This window comes from Dunckerocampus dactyliophorus, chromosome 7 (assembly GCF_027744805.1).
Source record: "Dunckerocampus dactyliophorus isolate RoL2022-P2 chromosome 7, RoL_Ddac_1.1, whole genome shotgun sequence".
Taxonomy (NCBI): Eukaryota; Metazoa; Chordata; class Actinopteri; order Syngnathiformes; family Syngnathidae; genus Dunckerocampus; species Dunckerocampus dactyliophorus.
The window spans coordinates 25,623,308-25,650,654 of NC_072825.1; the positions used below are offsets into that span (position 1 = coordinate 25,623,308).

The 27,347-nt window shown below is 40.4% G+C and overlaps 2 protein-coding genes across 2 annotated transcripts; one reads left to right on the plus strand and one right to left on the minus strand.

Moving 5' to 3' along the window:
* Window positions 1–1,073: 1,073 nt before the first annotated feature.
* Window positions 1,074–24,688, plus strand: nmt2 (N-myristoyltransferase 2). The gene is made up of 12 exons (XM_054783096.1): window positions 1,074–1,630; window positions 2,109–2,226; window positions 5,419–5,560; window positions 6,536–6,654; window positions 6,727–6,818; window positions 9,286–9,402; window positions 11,741–11,911; window positions 14,536–14,644; window positions 14,747–14,917; window positions 20,134–20,301; window positions 22,596–22,733; window positions 22,803–24,688. The coding sequence occupies exons 1-12, from the start codon at window positions 1,518–1,520 to the stop codon at window positions 22,821–22,823; spliced, it is 1,479 nt and encodes a 492-aa protein (XP_054639071.1). The 5' UTR covers window positions 1,074–1,517; the 3' UTR covers window positions 22,824–24,688.
* rpp38 (ribonuclease P/MRP 38 subunit) lies at window positions 24,273–27,283 on the minus strand. The gene is made up of 2 exons (XM_054783097.1): window positions 27,151–27,283; window positions 24,273–26,901 (listed from the first exon to the last, which is right to left on the minus strand). Exon 2 carries the CDS (start codon window positions 26,886–26,888, stop codon window positions 26,079–26,081), a length of 810 nt encoding a protein of 269 aa, XP_054639072.1. The 5' UTR covers window positions 26,889–26,901; window positions 27,151–27,283; the 3' UTR covers window positions 24,273–26,078.
* Window positions 27,284–27,347: the final 64 nt, after the last annotated feature.

The following is a 27,347-nucleotide window of genomic DNA, read 5'->3' on the forward strand; positions in this document are numbered from 1 at the left end:
CACTCCTCCATAATGTGCACTCCCATCGACGTGGTTTGCAGTGCTGCAGGGAAATGGATAAAGCAAATCGAGTGTTGCTTTTTAGTTTTTTAAGAATTTGTTTTAATGAGTGATGCTGCATGTTTTTTTTGTTTTTTAATGACATACTATGTCCACGTTAGAGAGTTGGGAAATAATCAATTCCACTCTGATTCATATAGTCATAGCAATCGCATTACAGACTTTATTATCATTCCTTTCCTCCTATTGAGTCAAAATGCAAGTTGGCATTCTGCCTGGCCTCTTCTCTCTTGCAGCCCGATCTTGAGTGTATAAATTGCATTCTATATTTCATTTCATATTTCATTATTCTCAATAAAGAGCCAAACTAAAACAATGTGTGCATCTGGGGTTTTTGTAACCGCCCTATTTAAACTATCCAGCTAGATGAAAATGTGTTCCCCACATTAAACTGCTTAGTTAAGGTTCTGTGGGCCAGCTGGGGCCTTTCTTTGTGAGAATAGAATCCATAAATTGTACAGTTTATATGATCTGGAGACTCTTAATTGCCCATATGTGTTAATAGATGTCTGTCCAATATGTTAATATGGTTACATGTGCCTTCAGATGTAAATTTAGAAGAAACGTGCTGTTTTTAACACTTCAGAGGCCAGTAAGTTTGCATAACTCATCAAAACAAAAGTACATTTCAAGTGGTATTGGCATTCTTCTTCTTATTATTATTACTATTATGTTCTGAGATTGGTCAGTGACTGGCAGGAACATGGATTTTCATGCATTCTTTTTTCAATTGTCAGAACAAAAATCTCATTGTTGCCATTTTAAATGGGTCAACCGTTTACAACTACTTCAGTCTGAAATTTCAGGGATTATTTCCTTATTAAGTCCTGAGATGGGATAATGCTTAGCAGCAACACTGATTTTCATGCATTTTTTTCCAGTGTCAGACTTAAAGCAACAATTCACACTCAATGTGCTGCATGCTTTGAATGGGGGAAAAGTGACACCTGCTGGACAAATAATAAATAAACAAAAATAATTTTAAAAAAATCGTAAATGTGCGCTCAAAATTACGTTTCCTTGTCACGAGGAACAAATGTGATGTTTTGGTGTAGGTTTTCCGTTTGAGGCTAATATAAGGAACATAGATGAAAATGCTTTAAAAATGAATATCCTCTAACAAATTTCACCCACATTCATCCAACACAGCCAGCAACAAAATGGCTTGGAAATACGAAACTCAGCAAAACGTCTTACGGGTTAAGAATATAAGTATTGTAGTTTGCATCTGTGTACAACTGCACCAAAACCATGTAATCCAATCGGGCAAGTGTACCTAATGGTGTGTCCAGCATGTTACCACATGAGATGAGTCCCGACCAGGTCTGGCTTTGCAGTACATCCATTGGCCTCTAGGTGGTGCTGTTTCCTCCTAGTCGGCTTCTCTTTGTTTTTCCGCCTGTCACCCCTAGCCGCGAGCTCTATCAGACGGCGCTTGGCCATTTTTAAACGTTTTAATGATGGCGGAGGACAGCGAATCCGCTGCCAGCCAACAAAGCTTGGAGCTGGACGACCAGGACACCTGCGGAATAGACGGGGACAACGAGGAGGAGAATGAGAATACGCAAGGGTGAGGACGGCCTGTCTGAGATGGCCAACACACTCACCATACATCACACAAGACTGCCTGCCTATGCCTGTGTGTGTGCGTGTGTGTGTGCGTGTGTGTTTATATGGATGTGTGATGTGCTTGGTGGCTAATGCAGTTAGCCGACACAAACATAACCAGGCTGGCTGCTTGTATAGGGCCATGTTTTCGAGCTTGTAACCTCACTAAAAAGTTGTGGGATTTGTACACGTCATTGTAACTACTTTAAAAAATGCCATCTTGGCTTTATTGGAAGGGTGTCAAGGAAACCGTTAGCTACCTAGCGTTTGGCTAGCTAGCTGTCATTCGTTGCTATGACAGCTAACGTTAGCCCTCTGCTTCCATGTCTGCCTGTCTGCGCGTGCGTGCGTGCGTGTGTGTGTGTGTGATTGAGATGTACGGACTCAGTCCAAGTTGCCTCAAGAAAACGTGATGTTTGAGTTTGTCTTCATGTCCTTAGTAGTCCATGTGGAGATTTGGGGGCCAAGAGGAAGAAGAAGAAGCAGAAGAGGAAGAAAGAGAAACCTAGCTCTGGAGGAGCCAAGTCAGACTCTGCTTCTGATTCTCAGGAAATCAAGGTGAGTAGTCCATCCATTCAGAACCATTTCATGTTAACTTCATTGTCTTTACCTCCTATGTAAATACGTGTCTTGATATTAGATATTAGATTACTTTGTTTCTTAGCTGGCAACACAAGTGAATACCAAGATAGTTGTGATGAAAGTGGCATTGTCTGGGGCTGCGTGACTGCTGCCGGCACCGGGGAGCTATGGTTCATTGAGGGAATCAGGAATTCCCGCATATACTATGACATTGTGAAGCAGAGCATGAGCCCCTCCCTTGGGAAACTGGGCCACATGGCAGTTTTCCAACATGATAAGGAGCCCAAACACACCTCCAAGATGACAAGTGTCTTGCTGAGGAAGGTGAACGTGATGAAGTGGCCAAGCATGTCTCCTCCACACCGGAACCCAATTGAGCACCTGTGGGCCCCCTCAAAGGAAAGGAAAGTGGGGGAGCGCCAGATGTCTAACAACCAGCAGCTGTGTGGGTGATCATCATCATCATCATGGAGGAGTGGAAGAGGATTCCAGTAACGACCTGGTGAATTCCATGTCCAAGAGGATTAAGGCAGTGCTAGATAACAATTGTGCTCACACCAAATATTGACACAATTTGTACATGTTCACCGTGAGGTGTACTCACTTGTGTTGCCCACTCTTTAGACAATAATGGCTGTGTGTTGACTCATTTTCAGTGGATAGTAAGCCTATACTGTTATATAGGAATGGGTGATACGTCTAAAACAGGGGTGGGCAAACTGCGGCCCGTGGGCCACATCAGGCCCACCAGGCGTCTTAATCCGGCCCACCGGGCATTTCCAAAAATTTTTTTTTTTTAAAACCTTTAACATCGAAACTGTAGCTGGCAACATGACTTGCAGTGCTCTTGCGGCACACTTGAGTCGCCATAATAGTCAGATGCAATCTATAGCTTGATCAAAAAAGAAATCCAAACAACACAACACGTCAACATACATGACGCACAAAGCAACCTACCTAAACCACCATGTGAGCATACAAATAAATACCTACGCACAATACCAATGCCAAAAAAACACCCATATATTCCTGCCACAAGGCATGCTGGGTAGCTTGTGGTACTGGGTTTCTCCCAACATTTTGCTGTGTTTGCCGCATTTTTCCTCATATTGTTGTTGCAGCTGGACTACTCACCATGCCATGGGGGCATTTGAGAATAACTGTTAAATTACGTGTTATATTTAGTGCTTAGTTTGTCACCCACTTAGTAGTAGTATTAATAGTAGTAGTTGATTTATGTGATGCATTGCTGGGGATGTGTTGTGTTTTTGTTTTGTTGCACCATGAACAAATATGTCGCGCTGTTTGATGACCACCTATATATAAATGGCCAACTCCGCCAAATTTTTTAACCCAATGGGGCTCACAAGTCAAAACGTTTGCCCACCCCAGGTCTAAAACCGTGGTTCTTAACTGGTTTGGCTGCAGGACTCACCAACAGCCTTCAATGACAATTGGCGACCCAAATTGAGGAAATTTGTTCCAATATCTTATTTAATCAAATAACACACATTTATTTATTTACATTTTAAATGTGAAAAGACTGTCTGCAAAGGTTACGCGGCTGCCGAGAGGGCACTAACCTTTGAACGTGTGGCAAGCATTATATTCAGCACTCTTCCTGCTCCGAGCATGTAAGCTGCGCCTCAGGTAACGCACACCTGCAAAATAGGATGGTGTGCCAGCACAACAGCAACAATATGTTTTTATCCACAATTTCAAAAATTATTTGAAATAAAAAGTGTGTAAAGGTTTTATCTGGGGAGTTGAATCAAAGCATTTGCACATGGACCTGGATGAGAAGTGAAGAAGCATCCATCCATCCATCCATTTTCTATACCGCTTCTTCCTCATTAGGGTCGCGGGGGCATGCTGGAGCCTATCCCAGCTGACTTCGGGCGACAGGCGAGGTACACCCTGGACTGGTCGCCAGCCAATCGCAGGGCACATATAGACAAACAACCATTCACACTCACATTCATACCTATGGACAATTTAAAGTCGCCAATTAACCTCACCTGAGGAAGTGAAGAAGCATGAAGTTAAAAACCCGTTACAGCTTGACAAAGTCGCCCATAAACACGGCACACAGCTCGTGGTGGCTTAGTAAGCGAATGGCACCAGCGTGAAGTGTGTTCACGAACGTCGGGTCATTACACAATTTTAAATTTTTTGCAAAGACCCCGCAACCCACTGAAAATGGCTCCGCGACCCACTTTTGGGTCGTGACCCACCAGTTGAGAATCATGCCTTGGAGGAGCGGCTCTGCACAGACTGTAGCTAGCTAGCTACAGTGATACTTTACACTGATGACTTGTTGCAGCTTGTCGCTCTCATTTTTGTAGGACACGGCGGGATTGCGTCATCAACATGCATTATTGCAATAGAATTGAGATCTCGATCGTAAGCCAAACTTGTATCGTTTCTCTCGTATATCGGTTAGGGTAAAAATGCTGAATATTTTTCTTTTCAAGCCAATACCAATAACTTCCTGCTTCTCAGGACAGATACCGATTACCAATCACTTTTTATATCTCTTATTTTTTTAATTTAAAGGAAAATTGTACTTTTAAAAAAACATTTTGCCCATCATCCACAATTCTTATGTGAGACATAAGAATTGTGAACATATGTCTTTCTCTTTTCTGTGCGTTCTAAAGATATAAAAAGATGCAGCTAAGAATGTACTTAATGGGAAGCACCTATTCCATCTGTAAAGCCTTCTGAAAAAGCCTCCAAAAAGCAGCAACAATGCTCCATTTACATAAAATGTGACGTGCATATTAACCAACCTGCAGCAACTTTATTATTATTATTAATATTAACATTGTTAGGGTTGTGAATGATGGGAAAAATTGAAAAAAAAAAGTGCAGTTGAACTTTTAAATGTAGTTTGTGCACACCTGGAGGTAAGAACAACGCAAACAAAGTTGAATTTGCCAAAGTGTACCTGTAGATTTGTCCTTACCAAATATTATGACTGCTTTAAACTATTGGTAAACTCTTGAATTGTGCAAGTCACTAGATTTGTTCAGTGTTATTCACTGAACACATAAATACAAAAAAAAAATTTGGATGGATAGTTACAGAGAATTCTGCAAAAAGTGCATACGCGTTTAAAATTCCATTGTGCTGTACTCATACTTCACATTTCTTGATGTTCAATAGAATCCTGGTTTGCCCATCCAGAAGCTTCAGGACATCCAAAGAGCCATGGAGTTGCTGTCCTGTCAGGGCCCAGCTAAGAGCATTGATGAGGCAGCGAAGCACAAGTACCAGTTTTGGGACACGCAGCCAGTGCCCAAGTTAAGTAAGTATTTAGTGTGCATACGACTCTTAAGCTCATTTTACCATGCTTGTAAAAGTCGGCAAAAGTCCCGCAAAATAGCTGCAACAGATTCTGCTTAAAAGGCACAGGCAGATAAATGGTGGATGTTCTGTTACGGTTCTGATACGACCTTTAAAGGCGGAATATTGCTGGGACCACTTTGCTGCCCACCATTCAGTGTCTTTTCTCTGATGCACCTTTTGTGTGGGATCACTTTATGACTGGTGCTTTAGTCTCAAGGTATAACTGCTCTTTAATGGTGGAATGAGAAGTAACTAAATAATCTTAATTTTAATCAGTACAGTTTAAAGTTATTGCAATTAATCTATTTACAGAGGAACCTGTTGATGTGGACGCCCCTAAAATTGGCCCGTCCACAAAGCGGTTATCAATATAACCGAAACTGAAAGTAGTCATTACGTGCATTTGCTTGTTGAACTTGTGTGTTTTGCCAGAGACATAACACAGTGAGATGATGATACATTTTGGAAGCTTACTTTGCACTCGACAGGAAGTCACTCTGTGTGTGCATGTTTCAATGCTGTGTAACTACACATTAGTTATTTCACTGCTGTCTTTTCATGCCGCTTAGTGAAAATGATGAAGTTAACATTACTAAAACACATGTTGACATAAGCGGACCCATAGAAATGATTTTTTTGGAAAAGCGGTCGATCACCTTTTTAGTAATAAGAATAACACGACTGGAACAGGACTTGATTAGTTGGACAACATAGACGAATTGTGAATGAACATAAACGGGACATACTTAAGCGGCTTCCAGTGTATTTTAGTTGCATGAGAAGGTTGTGTGTCATATCGCTCTTTTTGTCTGCAAAACAATGGGGTGTGCGCACCAACAGGCGACTGCGGTCCATTTTAGTGGAAACCTGAGCATTAAGTTGATGACTGGTAAATGATGTCCTGGGTTTGACAGGTGTTGTGTTGTTTGTGTAGATGAGGTCGTGACGAGCCACGGCCCAATCGAAGCTGACAAGGAGAATATTAGACAGGAGCCCTATTCCTTACCTCAAGGCTTCATGTGGGACACTCTGGATCTCAGCAATGCGGATGTCGTGAGTACAGCGGGCAGAGATGACATTTGTTCCAGCAGGTCACCAAAGTCACAAAGTGTGTTGTTTCCCCAGCTGAAGGAACTGTACACGTTGTTAAATGAGAACTACGTGGAGGACGACGATAACATGTTTAGATTTGATTATTCACCAAACTTCCTCAAATGGTAAGCCGTCTTGGTTACCTTTTTGAAAGAAACTTCAGTCAACCGAATGTTCCCTTTCTGTCATTCTGTGACAAAATTAGAACCTCGTTTTAACATCAGAAACAAGCACTCCTCTCACCCTTTCCTACCTTTTTTTATTTCCTCAAAGATGTATTTAAAGCACTTCACATTATTTTTTTTCCAGGTTCCTTGAATTTTCCCCAGCTTCCTAAAACTGTGTGCTTTTTTGGTAACGTCGACATTGTGTATCTTTTGGCTTGCTTCTCTGCTTCAGCAATGCTATTTTGTTTTCTGTTGGTGATATTTGACATCCAGACTCATTCAAGTACAATCTTGGAATCATTCATTTTCTTAAAGGGTCCCTGACATGATTCATCAACTTTGCTTAAGTATGTTATATACTGTATTGTTTGTAATTATGGTCTACATTGTTCGAGTTTTTAAAGCGAAGCGTAAATTTGCAAAAATTACATTTATAGTTTATGGCCCCAGCCATGACGAGCTTGCGTTCGCTGTTCAGTCTCATTTCAGGAAGTGATGCCATCGGAGTACTATCCCGCAGGTAAAAAACATAAACAAACATCACGGTGTACGAGACATAGGATGTTTACCGTGATTGTAGCGAAGTTTTGAGCGATGTGTCGATAGTTTTTGAGGAAAAAAGAAGGGAGATGAAATAGACAACTTGCAGAACATGGACTTAAGCCTTAAGACATGGCGATGAAGTTTGGTCGCGTTCAGAACACAGAATGGTAAGTGCAAATTACTCTGGAGTTGCTTATTCAAGATTCAAGATTCAAGAGAGTTTTATTGTCATGTGCATGGTAAAACAGCAGTTATACCATGGAATGAAAATCTTATTCTGTTCATTCTCCCAAGAAAAGAAAGAAAACACAAGAAAGAATAAGAACATAAGAAACAAACATATATACCAATAAATTAAGCAACAAAAACAGAAGAGACATTATTACAAATAAATAATACAAATAAATAATGTGCTATGAGTGTGTGCTTGTGTTGCGTGTGGCGTGTGTGAGTGCGTCGTTGAGAAGCCTGATGGCCTGTGGGTAAAAGCTGTTTGCCAGCCTTGTGGTCCTGGACTTCAAACTCCTGTAGCGTCTGCCTGACGGTAGGAGTGTGAATAATGAGTGTTGTGGATGTGTGCTGTCCTTGATGAGGTTGTGTGTTCTTCGTAGGACTCTAGTTTTATAAATGTCTTGCAGTGAGGGGAGGGCTGCCCCAACAATGTTCTGTGAGGTCTTGATTACCCGCTGGAGTGCCTTCCTATCACGTGTTGTACAGTTACCGTACCAAACAGTGATGGAGGCGGTAAGGACACTTTCCATAGTGCATCTGTAGAAGCAACTCAGGATTGTGGTGGACATGCCAAATTTCCTCAGTCTTCTCAGGAAGTACAGTCTCCTTTGGGACTTCTTCATAATTTGTTGGGTGTTGTGAGACCAGGTGAGGTCCTCGCTGATGTGTGTGCCAAGGAACTTGAAGGTTTTCACCCTCTCTACCTCAGTCTCATCAATCCATCAGTTATTATTTTAAATGCTCTTCTTAATGAGCGTAAAGGGGTCTTTACAGCCTTTTTCATTATATATTTTGCCACTGCTGCCACAGTATCGCTATTAAAAGATGTTTATATAACATGTATAAAGCTTTGCAGCCTTGTCGCTATCATGGAAATAGTGTTTAGAAGACGTTATGTAAACATGACATTACTCTTTTGTGTCAACTTTGACGTAGTGGTTGTTCTTGTTTTGTTTTATTCCTGTTTACCAGGGGAATAGCATCCTTTTTCAAAATGCGTTTATACCATACTTTCTTGTAAATGTGTTCCTTGAAAGCGGTCACCAGTGAAATGAACACTGGAAAGAACAGAACTCAAGGTGGGCTTCCATCTGTATCTTATTCTCTTGCACTTGCTTGGTCCATTACACCTTCTTCTTTTGGAAACAAAAACAAACTTACAGTATCACTCGGATACTGTGAACCTCCAGCAGCAGAACAACATTTTGACATGACTATTTTGATGAAAAATATACTGAACCAAGTCGACGATCTACCTCGAGAAGCGTTTGTTTACTTGGCTTTAGCTGAGAGGTGTCACCTCGATGACGTCACTTCCGGAACGAGGCTGAACTGTGACAGCTAGTTCGTCATGGGTGGCACATGAACTATACAGTGAATGTAATTTTTGTGAATTTATCGTTCGCTGTAACAATTGAACAGTGTATAACATAATTACAAAGAATATATAACATATTTAAGCAAAGTTGATGAATCATGTCAGGAACCCTTAAAGAAAATATTGGGGAAAAGGAGTCACACGCAGATTTTGACAAACTTCTTACTAAATATGAAGCAACTGTATTGCTCATAAACAGCTATGTGACACAGTCAAGAAAGCTTAAAACATTTATAATATGCACTTATTTGAATTTGTCTTCTCCCCTGTCAGGGCTTTACGTCCACCTGGTTGGTTACCTCAGTGGCACTGTGGGGTGCGAGTTTCTTCAAATAAGAAGCTCGTTGGCTTCATCAGTGCCATTCCTGCAGAAATACGCATTTATGACACGTGAGTAATTGATCAAATGCACCCATCAGACAATTTATGAAGTATTCCTGCGCAATCTAAATGAGATGCAATACATTTTCAACGACAGTGGAACCTTGGTTGGTCATTTAATCCCAGCCATTTTTCAAAAGACAACCCTTTCACTACCGGCCATTTTGGATGATTTTGACTGTTCTTTCAAGGCAAACAGAATGCAGTATTGTGTTCTATGGCTATATAAACATGGAACTTACCAAAAGAAAGATTGGACTTCTGTCTTTCATCCGAAAAAGAGTTTGTTTCTACCTTTTTCTGTTCTTTAGTAATCAGCAGTACAACATAGGTAAATTTCAGGAAAATACCTGTTCCCGACTAGAAAAGGGAGAAAACCAGCTTTTTGTGAAAGGATACATTTCAAGCATAACTTTCACTTTGACACAAATATGTTTTGCTTTTGTGACAGCTCAAATATCTAAACAACTACAACACAAAAAGTTTCAAAATAACAATTTATTTACAACTATAACGCCATGGGCGGCACGGTGGACTAGTGGTTAGCATGTTGGCCACGCAGTCACAGTCAGGAGATCGGGAAGACCTAGGTTTGAATCTCCATTGGGCATTTCTGTGTGGAGTTTGCATGTTCTCCCCGTGTGTGCGTGGGTTTTCTCCGGGTACTCCGTTTCCTCCCACATTCCAAAAACATTGGCGACTCTAAATTGTCCACAGTTATGAATGTGAGTGTGAATGGTTGTTTGTCTATACTGTATGTGCCCTGCGATTGGCTGGCGACCAGTCCAGGGTGTACCCCGCCTGTCGCCCGAAGTCAGCTGGGATAGGCTCCAGCATGCCCCCGCGACCCTAGTGAGGAGAAGCGGCATAGAAAATAGATGGATGGATGAGTGACCTTCTGCACACTACACTCCTCCATGCTCTCCCACTTCCTCTTTCCTGTCATGTGTCATTGTTCCTTCCACATGATCTCTTATTAAATGCACTTCTGCCACGTAGTTAGTTCTGCCACGGCCGTTTTTATTGCTCAAAATTGCTCTGAAGCCAAATGCATTGAGTTTTTTGCACAAAAAAACTTAAAAGACATATCAATACGCTGTTGGGATCAGGCGTTTGGGTTTATAAAAATCTACGTCATTGGTATTGAATGAGTTAATCCGTTCCAGAAGGTCAGACTCAAACTAAAACATACTCTAACTGAATCAACCGTAATAACCTAAAATATAGTAATATGAAGTTCCGGTCACCGAAAAATGTTAACAGAACATCCATCCATCTCTTTTCTATGCCACTTATCCAAATTAGGGTCGCGGGGGTATGCTGGAGCCTATCCCAGTCGACTTCGGGCGAGAGGCGGGGCACACCCTGGACTGGTCGCCAGCCAATCGCAGACCATTCACACTCACATTCATACCTATGGACAATTTTGAGTCGCCAATTAACCTAACATGCATGTTTTTGGAGTGTGGGAGGAAACACACACACGCACGGGGAAACTCCACACAGAGATGCCCAACGGAGATTCGAACCCAGATCTTCCCGATCTCCTGACTGTGTGGCCTGTGTGACTGTGTGCTAACCACTCATCCACTGTGTGGCCTATTAACAGAACACACTTCTTAAAATAATTTTATAATTATAGTTTTACAGACGGAAAACATTTATATGCATTGAAATGCATATAAATGACCAATTAAAGGGATAAATTAACATTTAATGTCACTTTGACCTTGAATAAAGACTTGATTGTTGACAAAGACGGCTATGAGGCAGAAGGCACGAGCAGAGATCCACACAGACACCATTGTTGTGTTTTGCTGTGCCTGTGAGTTATTTTTTTTAATTCAGCAGTTTTTCCGACCTTCTTTTTCAAAGTGATGGCTCTTCCAACTATTTTTGGCTCAGTTGTGGGTTATTTTGATGCAATAAGAAAAGCAGAGACTAGCTGCGTAACTGTGTTCGTTAGTAAAGGACTACAGAGTCAACTGCTGACAATGTCATAAACAGGCAACGGAAATGGGGGAAGAGGACTTCCGGTTCTGGTTTCGATGCTAACGCAGTGCTAGCAGGGATGTTTTGTGATTATAAATACATTAAGAGCACAGTTGCAGTCATGCAGTATATTATTAACACGAGAAGACACGCTGCATATTTTACACTAACTGAATAATGTATGAGAGCCGAGCACATTTTTGAGTAAATCTTTTGACATAAACTAAAATATACGGTAACTGATGTGTACGAAAATCGAGGTTCCACTGTATTTTGAAAATGTTGTGGTCTGTACGATACTTAAAGCAGCAATTACATTTACATTAAATTTGCCATCTGAATTCTGCTGCCTTAGGTTGAAGAGGATGGTCGAAATCAACTTTCTGTGTGTCCACAAGAAGCTGCGTTCAAAGCGAGTAGCGCCGGTACTCATCAGAGAGATAACGCGGCGGGTCAACCTTGAAGGAATATTTCAGGCGGTGTACACAGCGGGAGTCGTGCTACCTAAACCTGTGTCCACGTGCAGGTAAGGACTCATGGCCCCAAAATAAACAGTGGTTATACAGTAGAGTATGGTATGGTATGGTTAGGCCTGTTACGATAATCGATAAATCAATTAATCAATAGAATAGATAGAATAGAATAAAATAAAACACGGTGGATCATTTTGACGGCCTTAATAAATTGAGATGTGTACAGTATGTACGTATGCCTGTTCCTTTTCCTTGTCTCGCTCGCTGTACCACAGAGGCTGGATGACTCTGCATGTGTCTGTGTGCATTGGTTCTATGGTGGCATTAACGGAGAGAGTGAACCTCCTGACAGCTATTCAGCCTCCCAGTACGTGGAGGCAGGGGCTATGTATGTAGTGAATGGATACACAGAGTGTTAGCGGTTAGCAAGTTAGCAAGTAAACGCTAATATGAATTAAGGCACGAAAGCGATAGTTTCTAAGGCGAATGCCACAGCTCCATTGTGTATGTGCAGCAGAGCGTTCGTCCCGACTGTCAACGCAAACTGAGGCATTTGATCGGCGGAGTAAATATAAAACGGTAGAAGCGAAAAATGGTGCGCGCTCACAGTGTTGCTCGCTACATTGCAAAAGAAATGCAACCTTTCCATGCGGTTGAAAAGCCAACATTTCAGGAAATGTTTGACAGACAGTAGAAATTGCCTGTCACAAACAGCAATTCCTGTACTGTATAACTGAGTGAAAGAACACGTGTTGAAGGACAATAAGCAACATTGCATTTTACTGCGCCACCACAGATATGGAGTCCAGCTCGAATATGACCCCCTACATTAGTTTATCAATACACTACATAACTGTGTGTGTGTGTGTGTGTGTGTGTCTAGGTTTTATTGGAGTGTTTTTTTTTTCATAACAGAGACTATCTAAGTCTATATAGTGTAGCGTTGCCGGAGCACTTTCTGGTTCCCAGCATGCTTTGATATACTTTTTTTGTAAATGGCTGATAAGTACGTGCCCGGAGCTCACATAGTTTTGGTTATTGTTCTGCATTATTAGTTGGTAGTGTCTTGTCTGTCGTTATCCACCTACTGTGTTGCGGTGTGATGTTTTAGCTCTTTGAAATGAAAATGAGAGAGAACAAAGACTAGAAAAGGTGACTTTTGTGAACCAGGAAGTAGCAAAGATTAGTCAGGATGAAGTGAGGAAGGCATTGAAGAGGATGAAGAGTGGAAAGGCCGTCGGTTCTGATGATATACCTGTAGAGGTTTGGAATTGTCTAGGAGAGGTGGCAATAGAGTTTCTGACTGGGTTGTTCAACAGGATCTTAGATAATGAAAAGATGCCTGAGGAATGGAGGAGAAGTGTGCTGGAGCCCATTTTTAAGAACAAGGGAGATGTGCAGAGCTGTGGCAACTACAGAGGAATAAAGCTGATGAGCCATGCAATGAAGTTATGGGAAAGAGTAGTTGAAGTACAGAGAAGGCCAGACGGACCTGCATTGTGTTTTTGTAGATCTGGAGAAAGCTTATGACAGGGTGCCCAGAGAGGAACTGTGGTATTGTATGAGGAAGTCTGGAGTGGCAGAGAAGTATGTTAGAGCGGTGCAGGAATATATGAGGACTGTAAGAGAGTGGTGAGGTGTGCTGTAGGTGTGACAGAGGAGTTCAAGGTGGAGGTGGGACTGCATCAGGGATCAGCTCTGAGCCCCTTCTTGTTTGCTATGGTGATGGACAGACTGACAGACGAGGTTAGACAGGAATCTCCATGGACTATGATGTTTGCAGATGACATTGTGATCTGCATTGAGAGCAGGGAGCAGGTGGAGGAGAAGCTAGAGAGGTGGAGGTTTGCCCTGGAAAGGAGAGGAATGAAGGTTAGCCGCAGTAAGACAGAGTACATGTGTGTGAATGAGAGGGACCCAAGTGGAAGAGTGAGCTTACAGGGAGAAGAGATCAAGAAGGCGGAGGATTTTAAGTACTTAGGGTCAACAGTCCAGAGCAATGGAGAGTGTGGAAAAGAGGTGAAGAAGCGTGTACAGGCAGGATGGCACGGGTGTAGAAAAGTGTCAGGTGTGATGTGTGATAGAAGAGTTTCAGCTAAAATAAAAGGAAAGGTGTACAAAACTGTGGTGAGACCAGCGATGTTGTTTGGTCTAGAGACAGTGTCAATGAGGAAAAGACAGAGCTGGAGGTAGCAGAGATGAAGATGCTGAGGTTCTCTCTGGGAGTGACCAGGAAGGATAGGATCAGGAATGAGTACATCAGAGGGACAGCACATGTTAGAGGTTTTGGAGATAAAGTCAGATAGGACATACTGAGATGGTTTGGACATGTCCAGAGGAGAGATAGGGAATATATAGGTAGAAGGATGCTGAGTTTGGAACTGCCAGGCTGGAGGCCTAGAGGAAGACCAAAGGGGAGGTTTATGGATGTAGTGAAAGAGGACATGAAGGTAGTTGGTGTGAGAGAAGAGGATGCAGAAGACAGGGTTAGATGGAGGCAATCGATTCGCAGTGGCGACCCCTGAAGGGAAAAGCCGAAAGGAAAAGAAGAAGAAGATTCTCAAACATGTTTATTAATATTAATGTTTATTAATGTATTAATGTTTACTCATTTAGAAAGCCAATGAGGAGCAGAGCAAGCAATGATTTTCTACTTTTCTCTCGTGTCATCGCTCAGATACTGGCATCGCTCTTTGAACCCGAGAAAGCTTGTGGAGGTGAAATTCTCCCACCTGAGCAGAAACATGACCCTGCAAAGAACAATGAAACTCTACAGACTACCAGATGTAAACATTCCTACCTCTTTCTCTGCACTGCATCTCATATTACACAGACTATTCATTGCAGTAACTTAATGTATTAATGTGCTTGTTTTTTCTCTACTGCAGAGCATCAAAACTGCTGGGTTGCGGCCGATGGAGAGGCATGACATCCGGCAGGTGACTGAGCTTCTGCAGAAGTACTTGAGACGTTTCCAGCTGGCGCCTTCGATGAGCGAAGAGGAAGTGGCTCACTGGTTCCTACCACAGGAAAACATCATCGACACATATGTTGTAGAGGTAGCAAGAACATGTTCATCACCCACTTCACTGTTTCCCATACATTCATTTATTTCATTCATTTGGACCGCCACAAATAGATTTTGGCGCTCGCCGTTTGCCCTCGTTCATAAACACTTTATAATGGGACTGATTGTGAATGTACCATGTTGTTCTAAATCCATACAGCTTTTTAACACACCTCATACGCACATGGTCTGCAAGAGAAGAAGACGACATAGCAGGAGAGCCCGATATATCGGTGGGCCGATTATGACATTTCACCGTCTAATCGATATCGGTGAATATGTAACCGATATATTAACCTGGCCCCTCCCCCTCACACACAGACAGCAGCGCTCTCGCTCTGCTGCTCTCTGTCACTCAGTCGGCTGTAGGAGGAGAAGACCGTGAAAAGAAACTGCATTTTTTTGTTACACCATGATAAACTGTGACTTTGTAAAACAATCTAACACTACACTTCAGTGTCACACTGCCAGGGGCCATCAAGGAGAACATTCTAGTTTTCACGCAAGTTTTAGAGAGCGTATATATTACAGCGCTTTAACTTCGTATATGTTGCATCTCTGAGAGATAAACATAGATGCAATTGTTAATATACATGTCCACCATTATCTAAGCCTATTATACAGTGATTTAAAGTGAAACTTCTCTTAATACTTCTACAGTATGCAGGATTTACAGGGGCTCAAACATTCATAAGTTAATGTCTTCATTCAAATTATTTTGAAGATGTTCCAAGTAATGTATTTAGTTGTCATTTGATAGATTGCATGTTTTGAAAGCAGCTACATTGTAACATAAAATGTAGTTTAGTCCTTTGCATTAAGTCTAGTAACATGATGCATGTTTTGATTACCGGTATGTCTTATTTTGTTTGTAGTCAACTTTTTTTTTTCAGTTTTTAATGTTTGCTTCAGCATTTGTTTTTGAGCTGTTTGCAAATACTCAGTGGCTGCAGATAGAACTTTTCAAGTTAAATAGTAAATATAATAGTAAATATGACCAATTCGTATTGGTCAGATGTTTTTGTGAATAAGCCTTTTATAAACACAGAATGTATTAGTTGAAAAACACTTCACATTAGCCTATGAATTATCACTTTCATCAGAATACAGCCACTTCTTTTTATTTTAAAATGCTCAACAATAGTATCAAATTCTAGGCTAACTACCAAAGTGCACTAAATGTATAAATTTTAATTGGACAGCCGTAGGGGAAGAGTAAGTAAGGTGTGGAGGCGTTAGGTTAGATGCAACATCTGCAGTGTGCAAGTTAGCCAGGGCACCAGCAAAGCAAAGAACACCACAAATTTGAGGCAATACCTAACAGTAAGTTGCAAAGAGACATGTCCTTATGTTGACAGTCTTACTAATTAAATTTCCTTCTCTGCTTCTTTGTGTTGAATCCTTTTTTGAGTATTATAAGAATTTATGTTCATGTACAATACACAGTACTGTATATCCTGTGGAGATCAATGCTGTTCTTTCATATTGTATATTGGCCAATATATCGGATATTGGCTATTTTTCAGCCCCTTATATATTTGCATCGGCCCCAAAAATCCCACATTGGTTGGGCTGTAGCAGGAGGGATCAGTGTTGTCAACTTAGCAACTTAGCTGTATATATATATATATATATATATATATATACTGCTCAAAAAAATTATTTAAAGGAACACTTCGAAAACACATCAGATCTAAACTTGGGGAAAAATGATCTTGAATATCTTTCCTGATAATAAGTGGGTGATGTATTAGTAACAAAATGACACCATCCGTAGTCTCATTAGGAGCATGCCCCGACGTTGTCAGGCATGCGTACAAGCACGTGGGGGCCACACAAACTATCTAATCATTTTGAGTTGCTACAATGACATTTTAGCAAAATGGACCAGTGTGCTGCATCATTTTTTCACTTTCATTTTTGGGGTGTCTTTGATTTCCCCCCTCTATAGGGTGAACATTTTCATTTCTATCAAATTATGTGGCCTCATTTTGTTACTAATACATCACCCACTTATTATCAGGAAAGATATTCAAGATCATTTTTCCCCAAGTTTAGATCTGATGTGTTTTCGAAGTGTTCCTTTAATTTTTTTTAGCAGTTTTATTTATATATATATATATATATATATATATATATATATATATATATATATACACACACATATATATGTACGTATATATATATACGTACATATACTGTATATATATACACATGTATGTATATATGTGTATATATATATATACATATATACTGTATATACACATATATATACATGTATGTATATATATGTATCTGTATATATATATATATATATATACACACACATATGTGTATTATTTATATATATATATATATATATATATATATATATATATATATATATATATATATATATACACACACACACACACACACACACATATATATATATATACATATATCCACACACACACACAGGTATATTTATATTTTCAAAAAATAATAATTTTTTTTGTTTTCTTTTTCTTCTTTTTCTTTTTATCCGTTCTCCCCTATTGATATCTGGATCCACATCTTGCAGTCTTTGGTGTTGTACTGTGACTGTCCTTAAATATAGATTAATTTTAGTACTTTGTTGAGCAGGCTCTTGCACGATGACATCCTCCCATTATCCTTATTGCCATTGTAATATGATCTTTAATATGAATCCAGATTATTGATATCTTTGACAACAAGCACTCTTGCTTCTCCTGGATCTCCATTTAGCTTGATGTAGATGTTACCATTGGTGCTCCAAGTGCTTTGTATCTTTCCCTGCTTCCTCATGTCTTGTGCTTTCTTGGTGATGTCAGCATTGCGTTTTGTCAGATGCTCATTCATGCAGACGTTTGGGCCTCTTGGCTTCTTTCCCTGTTTCAGCAGTGCAGTTTTGAATTCCCTGTTGGTGAACTTAACGATGACAGGTGTGTTGTTGTTTCTGCCAGAATCTTGATATCATTGCATAATGTTTACTTCTATAGGGGTTTTAACCTCTTTGAGAGCAGCGCACAAGTCCGCGCTTTCATTTGCAACTCCTTGATTTCTTTTCTTAGTGCTTTGGTATGCCTGCTCAGTGCTCTGTTTTCTTCCATAATGTTTGTGACACCATTATGGACATCCATGATCATTTGACTGAGGCTATTGTATTTACAGTATATTTGGTGTCTTCTTCCAGAAACGATATGTCTATACTTATTTTTGTGGATTCTCGTATTGTTTGTGAATGCAGACGCTCAGTTTCTCGCTCTATCCGTGATACAATACGCTCTTCTGTCTTATTCCTCTCCTTCCCCAAGGCTTGTAATATCAATTTATTTCTCCTGCAAATACACTTCTGATCAAAATCTTAAGACCAGTTGAAAAATTGCTAGAATTTGCATTTAGCCCATTTTGATCTTAATGAGGTTTTAAGTAGAGCTACAATATGCAAAAGCAAGAAGGGGGAGTGAGACAAAAAACATTTTTGAAAAAGTAATTTATTCAAAATAACAATTAAACTGAAATAGGCTGTTGATCAGCTGATCAAAAGTTTAAGACCGTCGCTCAAAAAATAACAAAAAAAACTCTCCAAACCAGAACAAAAAATATTCTCAGTAGGACTCAGTAATGAGTAGCTCCACCGTTCTTGTTAATCACTTCAAAAATTGCTTTGGGCATTCTTGATGCGAGTGTTCCCAGGAGGCTAGTGGGAACATTGCTCCAAGTGGGCAAGGGCATCAACTGTCTGGAACTGATGGCCATTTTTCTAAACGTCCCTTGCCATCCATCCCCAAATGTTCTCTCTGGGATTTAAATCAGAGGAACATGCAGGATGGTCCAGAAGAGTGATGTTATTCTCCCTGAAGAAGTCCTTGGTCAAGTGAGCATTGTGAACTGCAGCGTTGTCCTGTTGAAAAACCAGCTGTTACCACACAGACGAGGGCCCTCAGTCATGAGGGATGCCCGCTGCAACGTCTGCACGTAAGCATTTGCTGTTTGACAACCCTGCACCACCTGAAGCGCCGTTGTTCCACTGAATGAAAAAGCACCCCAGATCATGATGGACCCCCCTCCACTGTGCCGGGTAGAAAACATCTCAGGTGGGATCTCCTTGTCATGCCAGACCACACTGTTCTTGATGGACTGGCAGTCGGATCCTGCTCTTTTTTTGGCCCTACCGCTTGACTTTTTTGTTCCATAATGCTCAGGATCTTTCAAAAAATGTAGAATGACTGTCTTACTGTGACCAAACTCAGCAGCAATGGCACGCTGAGAGAGGCCTTGCTTATGCAGCTCGACAATCCGACCACGTTCAAAAAGAGAAAGCTTCTTAGCTTTAGCCATCAGAAGGGCGTGACAGTGTGAATGCCTGACAGAAAATGAACATTTTGAGCTGATTTTGGCTTTTGTAGTCTGTGGTCTTAAACTTTTGATCAGGTGATAAATAACCTATTTCAAATAACCTATTTTTTTTTTTTGTTTAAATTACAAGTTCCAAATGTTTTTTGTCTTGCTCCCCCTTCTTGCTTTTGCATATTGTAGCTCTCCTTAAAACCTCATTAAGATCCAAATGTGCAAAATGCAAATTCTAGCCATTTTTCAACTGGTCTTAAGATTTTGATCAGGAGTGCATCTTCAATGTCATCATCCGATAGCCTGATTGACCCCATTTCTTATTTTGAGTCCATAGTTCCAGGGCCAGTGTCATTTTTCTTTGTATTTGACATTGTTGCTAACTTTACCAAAACATTCACAAAATGCTGGTATCCACAACTCACATTTTATGTTTCAGAATACTTTTCTTTCTAGTGTTCTCATATTATTAACTGAAAACCTGAATGAAAAGCAGGCCTGCGGGCACCTCATGTGGTCGTGGGGGGCTACCTGGTGCCCGCGGGCACTGTGTTGGTGACCCCTGCTCTAGATACTGTTTTTTAAAAAAAAGCCACAAGCGACTTTCTGGTCTTATTGGACACGTTTGGACCCGTAGCTAAAAGCACTCACAGGCGGGTCTGTCTTGTTTGTGACATTAAAAAACATCATCAGTTGTAATTTCATGTAGACTTTGTCATTGCATACATCGATATCTGTCAAGATATTAAAACCACAGAAGATGATGGCTGGTAACTCAGTGAAGATAAGGTGTGAAAATACAGGGTGGGATTCTCTGTTGGAATTTTGCATTAAAGTGGCTGTTGTGCCTCGCAGGGTGCCGGTGGCGTCCTGACAGACTTTGCTAGTTTCTACACTCTGCCCTCCACCGTGATGCATCACCCCCTCCATCGAAGCTTGAAGGCTGCATACTCCTTTTACAATGTTCACACACAAACGCCGCTACTGGACTTAATGAATGATGCCCTCATCCTCGCCAAACTGGTAAGTAGGTTTCCCGTATTTGTCATTATCCGAGAAGCAAGTCTCGGGGAGATTGTGTCACATGGTTCCACCCTTACCATTCTGTTACCATGCGGTGGCTACATGTTAGTTTACTAATGTCACATGATTTAAGGCAGGGGTGTCCAAACTTTTTCTGATGGCCACATAGTGAAAAATGAAAGGATGCAAGGGCCACTTTTGTATTTCGAAAAGCAACACATGTAGATATTCTAAGAAGTTATATATATCCCAAGATAAAAATGCATCTCAGCTTTGTGATATAGGTGAAAAAGCCTATTATTAGTGCCAATTTTACTCTTTGCGATTTTTTCCCCTTTTTGCTGTTTTTTTTTATTTTCCAAATATTTCAACTTGCTTCTTATATAATATTTGTCAATTTTCTTTTTGTAATATTATGACTTTATTCCCATAATATTTTCACTTTATTCCAACAATATTATAACTTCTTTCCCAACCAGATTTTTCAAAAATGACAACATTATTTTGTTTCGTTTGTTTGTCATAATATTATGACTTTAAAAAAAAAAAAGAACACATTTTTTCTTTAAAATTTCAACTGCTACTAAAATGACATTTTTCTTCATATTATGAGTTTATTCTCATAAAATTGTGACTTTTTTCCCCCATTAGAATACAACTTTTTTCTCTTAATATTTTGACTTTATTCTTGTAAAATTACCACTGTTTTTTTCCATTTCTGCCTTTTAAAAAATTTTCCAACTAGAATTGTCTTCTTGGAAATGTTCTTCTCGTAATTATTATTTATTTCCATAATATTATGACTTTATTCTTGTAATATTTTAACTTTTTCCACAACCTAATTTTCAAAACTTACAATTTTATTTATTTTGTTAGTTTCACATAATAGCACGACTTCCTTTTTTTTGTAACTTTTAAACAAATCATTCATTTTTAAACTTTATACTACTAAACTGCTGTTATTTTTCCTCATAATATTACAACGATATTCTCGTAAAATTACAACTTTAGATTAAAACGCTTTTCTCTTAATATTTTAACTTTACTCTTGTAAAAAAAAAATACTGCAGATTTTTCCACTTTTTTGTTGTTGTTGTTTTTTTCTATTTTTAGAATGTGCCCCAAATTTAAGTTGTGTGTGTGTGATTGCGTGTGTGTGTGTGTGCGTGTGTGTGTGTGTGTGAACTTTGTCATATCTGCCGTTGGATATTCAAATGATACCTTAAAGGAAAATTGCACTTTTTGGGGAATTTTGCCCATCATCCACAATCCTTATGTAAGACATTAACACATATATCTTTCTCTTTTCTGTGTGTTGTAAAGATATAAAAACAGATAAATATCAAAACAGATAAAGAGGCTGCTAAGAATGCACGTAATGGGATGCACCTATTCCACCTTCTAAAAAAAACTGACAATGCTCGATTTACATCACGTGTCAATGGAGACACAGCATGTTTTCACTCCAACTGGCTTCTCCAGCAGGTGATTTGATTGATGAGCTCCTTCCCTCAAATTGAAGGAGGTGTTGATCATTAAAATCACCTGTTTTAGTGACTGGCTGTAAAGAAAACCTGTAGTGTCTTTGACACCCCTGATTTACATAACGTTACCTGCATATCAACCAAGCTACAGCGATACTGTTGTTATTATTATTAACATTGTTACGCCAAAGAACTACCTTACTGGCGGAGTGACACCTCGCCAGCGACTAGCTTCACCACACACTCACTCAGCAAAGCGTCAATGCTTAAAACGACCAAAGTACGGCAAAATACTGTAAGTATTACATATTATCATGAATGTACCTGTTACTACATGGTCACAGCATGGATATAAAATGATAAAACGTTTTTGGAGGTGTTTTAATAGTGGGCTTTCTAGGCAGGATTGGTGTGTTCCCACCATTCCAAAAAAAGTGGTTTTCCTTTTAAGGTCAATCGCAATTTGTTTGGATTTGTAAACAATTGTGACCATAGTAAAAATGAGATGCGAGCCAGTAATGGCACCTGGGCCACACTGTAGACACCGCTGGTTTAAAGTATTCACATTATTAATTGTCATTCTAGTGTAGAGATAAGCTAACCACTGTGATATTAACATGTTTAAACTCTCTCTGTAGTGACAAATATAGAGGAAGTAATAGACGTTGCATTGCAAATACGGCTCACACGATGCAATTTTTTTTAACAAGTGTTACCGATTAGGACTGCTGTGAGAAAGAAGGTTGACATCTTTATGATATTGTGTTGATGCTGTGGCTCTTCGTGGCCTTCTGCTGTTGTTTTTAACAGAAAGGCTTTGACGTCTTCAACGCTTTGGATCTAATGGAGAATAAAGTCTTTCTGGATAAGCTGAAATTTGGTATAGGTGATGGAAATCTGCAGTATTACCTCTATAACTGGAAGTGTCCCCCAATGGACCCTGATAAGGTCAGTTCATTTAAGGTTGTTTTGCTTTTTTTAATGGGAAACTTCATGCAACAAACCTCTGTGTTGCAGGTCGGCCTCGTCCTTCAGTAGCCTGTGCCTTTGGGGCTGCTACACAAAAACACACACACACACACACACAATGAGGATGTTGACACAACCTCTGGCAGTTGTGACCCTGCACACACACACACACACACACACACACAGCTCATCCAAGCAAGACTTTGAGAACGACAACCAACCTTGGTACTGGGTAGCCTTTGAAGCAAGGTTTCCTGGCACATTTTTCTGGAGGGGGGGAACTGTTACATCAACATTCTGAATGTGAACATCATGTTATGCCTGAGATGCTCCAAAACAGCTTGACTTTTGAAAGGAAGCAGTGTGGCATGCACGAAGGAGTATGCCTTTTGGTAGAGTATGTCAATCAAAACCAGTAAGTATACATGCGGTATGTAATTATCTACTTTTCTATTTTTGTTTAGCTTCTTGTAAAGAAGTTATGTTGTCCCTGAATACTACTGCACTTGAGCGGTGGAAATGTTCTTATTGCAATGGCTGCTTGTGCAGTATATATTATTTCTTTGCTGGGTATGTTGAATTTTATTATGTTCTGGGTACAATTAGACATGATGAGTAGTTTCAGGGATGATTTGTACCCGCTTGTCCATTCATGAAACCAACTGGTGCATTGTCCTTTATATTTTAGAGAAAAAAGGTCAGATGCCATGAAACACTCAGTTTGAGACTTGTTTTGATGAAGAATGTATTAAATCAATGAAGCACAATTTTTGGGTTCCTTAAAAAAAAAAGGTCCTCAAGGTGGCCCCGTATTTGAAAAGCCGCTACGGTACTTTTGAAGTGTGAAAGTGCGCTGCGACCGTGTTACAATGCTGTGTCTTCCTTTTGTGGTTTGAGACAGTGTTTAGTCAGTTCCCTGCAGAGAAAAGAGCATTTACTTCATCATTCCGAGAATAAGCTGCCCCAGCATGGCTGCAACGCTGGTTGAGAGCATTTGTTTGTCGTTTTTCTATTGCTCTTATGATTCCCTGTTCAATGATTCCTTACAGATAGAATTACTGAAAGTGTCTGGGGAATGATGCATGCCTTCAGTGCTGCAGAGGTTTGATATTTGGGCTGTTTTTCCTGTCGTCGCATTCAGGTCCCCTTTTATTCATTCTAGTTTCTTGTCATACTGTGTCTTGTGTGTCTAAAAAAAAAAGTCTACTGTAGTTTTTTTTTCTTTGTGTCGTGCAGTTAAATGCATGGGAAAAGTTCTGATATTTCAAATTACAAATTCACCTTTAAAAATCCAAACAGGCAACCAGAAAACTGTGAAATTTCATTTTAAAACACTCATATTTGAGATGATTTATGTTAAAAATGTGTGTTCATGCTGCACCACTTAAGCTAATGCTGTGTGCCTCCCTTTATAAAGAAAAAAAAGCACAGTCTGCTTGTTTTTTTTTTAGGTTAAGTGAGCTGGATTCAGCAACAAAGGTGAACTTTACCACTGACTGGTTGTGTCTCGAACATTTTGCCTGCATTTGTGTGAATGTTGCGCATGTTGCTGCTGTGATTGTAGTCTCGATGTTACTAGCTATGCCCTTTAGTGACGACTCAACCCCCCCAATACCTGCCTTATTTGGAAGATTTTTTTTCAGACTTTTGAGGCTTCGCCGGAATGAAGGGGCGGGGTGTACTTTGGAGACGAAACATACAGCTTTGTTAAACTGAAGAACAATATTTTTATTCAAGTCCATTGTAAGATGCGAGAAAGATTAAAGAACTTGTACCAGCATCATTTAGACCACATGAGCCCATGCAAATGTCAATCTGTTTCAACACACGCCGCCTATACCAGCATGGATATTTGAATAAATTCACTTCACAAAATCAACAAGGAGCATTTTTACATTTATTGTCCGTCACAGAAAAGCTATGGTGTTGCTTGGCTATGTAAAGCTGCATCATCTTTACAACCTGAAGTACTTCTATGTTGGCATTATCCAGGATGTTGTCAGGAATTAAGGACTGATTATCTCTCTCTCATTTAGCCCCTTTCCTTTTTCTGTGTTACTCCTCTGTATAAATGGCACCAATACTGTATGGGGAGGACAAAGTCAGTCCAGCAATTTTCCACCTTTGGGGTTAATATCAAAACACAGTTCCTATAAGAGGTGGCATTTTTCTACCTTTATTCCATTTGTTGCTCCCCTGTGTAAATGGAACGAACATGTCACACTGGCAATTATTTGGACAGTGTATCAAAAGTCTGTTTTTCTGTATCATTAAGTTGGGTTTACACTTTCACGCATTTTGTCCCCGCAGTGGTACGCAATTTTGCGTGCCAATGAGTAAATTGGTGGTAAACAGATGTGAAGTATGTGTAAACTGTGCGGGGCTGCGTGCCAGTGCGCACAGAAAATGTTTAAATGTTCAAAATTTGTGACACGCATAATTTCCCTGAACTAGTCATGAATACAACGTGAATGCACACAATGCGGGTGGTGCGTATCAAAGCGTCTCATTCACATCAATGGGTTAACTTTTCGCCCACCTTTTGGACCAAGTTGGGGGAATTCAAGTAATTTCTATAGCCTCTTGGGTTTTCCTTGTAAATTTCTGTTAATAACTAATATAACAACCAAAGTGATGTCTTCTAATTGGCAATTCCCTCTCCTACATTGTCAATGCCTCCTTTTTTGTAATTAATGCCTCTTTCCTGCTCTTTCCACATTCTCCTTCTGCAGCTGCAAGATAATATAAAGTGGGACAAAATGTCACGACTGCGGGACGTGGTGGTGACAATGCATACCCATGCAGAAACAATGCGTGTCGCGTAGATCTAAACAGTACGAGGTGTAAATATTATGCGGGACCGTAGTCATTTCGTGCTAATGCGTACCATTCACAAATTGTGCGCCAGCTCGACAACTGCGGGAGGCAAAATGCTTGCAAGGGTAAACACTGCTTTATTCTATGTAAACAGCACCAGCACTGAATAGTAGGACGATGTCGACCCATTACTTTTGGTTTGTAGTGTCAAAAGCATTTCCCCGCCTTTTTTTTCCATGTTGCTTTTTCTTTATAAATGGCACCTCAACAGAATGGCGATGACAAAGTCAATCAGGCAGTTTGGCGCCTTTTGGTTGTACAGTACAAGTAGTACCAAAAGCAGTCATTTTTCACCTTTTTTCTGTGTGGGCTGGATACGGAATGTGAGGACCGAAGTCAAACCGGCAGAAAAAAATGTCTCACATTAAATCAATCAAAATAAAACAGTTCTCTCCAGACAGAAACGGTAAGAGCCCATGTGCCAAACATACTTATCGGACTGACTTGTCATTTGCCTTTCTTTGCTCTTAGCTTTCTTTTCTTTGCAGGATTTGGAACTACTCTTTTCACTTTGAGAGGTTGCAGTGTGGCGGATGAGGCAGACTCTTCACACTCAGGCTCCAGTTTCCTTTTCTGGCCAGCCCTCTTGCGTTCCTCCGGTCGTAATGCGACACTTGCTGCCTCACCTTGTAGCCAAGCAACATCCAGTGCGGGCACTTTGGGTATGATGGCTTCCACGGTGTCGGTGAACACATCGTTGCTGTCTGCTCGACAATCGTTCTGCCGGAACCCCAGCGCTAGGACGCTCTTCAAGCCCAGCGGTTGCGCCACGCTCTCACTCAGCCGGGGAACTTGGCAGGCGGGGACTCCTCTGGTGGCGCTCAGAGCTATCAGGTGGTTGGTCATGTGCTTCGGTTTGACAGACTTGCACACTAACACCAGTTTGAGTTGGTTCCTCTCCAAAGCTTTGGTGACCTCATTGATGCCCAACGCGAGTTGTCTCCTCGCTGCTGCATCTGTCCAGCCACCCTGTGGAAAATCCTTCGTATCTGGGTCCTGCCTCTCCTCTGAGACGGGATTTGACCTAGACGAGGAAGTTTGATGTGTCTGTTTTTTCTTCCACGGCCGAAACACCTTTGGCTCTTTCTTCTCGAGACCCATGGAAGTTAGTTTTTCTTTTAAGGTAGCCAGGATGAAATGCATGTCATGTTGAGGAAGTGGGCTCCACTGCAGTGCAAAAGGGCAGGAGAAGGAGGTCTTGGGTGGAATAGCCCTTATTTTGCCCTTTTGGCCGCCTGACTTTCCTGGGGTAGACATTTCTTCACTAGAACTGAAAAAAAAAAACCGTATAAACCATCAATTCATAACTAGTTAAACATAATGCATGACGTTCAGTTTTCATCAGACACAAAACTGTAATAATATAATCGGAAACTTTACGAGATATAAACTTTATTAAATATACGCGATATAATTAAATAAACGTACATCTTTGTAGTGATACAGAATTACAACTACTTCAATTTCCTTTGGAATCAAAGTATCTACCACTTTCGAAAAAATATCCACAGAACTTTACCTGCTTATCACCACAGAAAATAAGTTTATCTCTCTTTGAATGTCCTCGATGTCAAGTTTATCTCTTTAAGTATCCTCAATGTGAAATTATCTGTCGTGTAGCCAAACACATGAACTAGCTACAGGATGCCGCCATCTTGTTTGAAATAAAGAAACTTTATTTAAAAGTACAAAAGACGTTTTTTAAAGAGACAGTAC

Excerpts from the sequence above, each read along its gene's own strand:
- rpp38 (XM_054783097.1), bottom strand. The coding sequence starts at position 26,888 with ATGTCTACCCCAGGAAAGTCAGGCGGCCAAAAGGGCAAAATAAGGGCT.
- nmt2 (XM_054783096.1), top strand. The coding sequence starts at position 1,518 with ATGATGGCGGAGGACAGCGAATCCGCTGCCAGCCAACAAAGCTTGGAG. Across the intron at positions 6,655-6,726 it reads ATCTCAGCAATGCGGATGTC|CTGAAGGAACTGTACACGTT; the intron begins GTGAGTACAGCG and ends TTGTTTCCCCAG. Across the intron at positions 14,918-20,133 it reads TCGACACATATGTTGTAGAG|GGTGCCGGTGGCGTCCTGAC; the intron begins GTAGCAAGAACA and ends TGTGCCTCGCAG.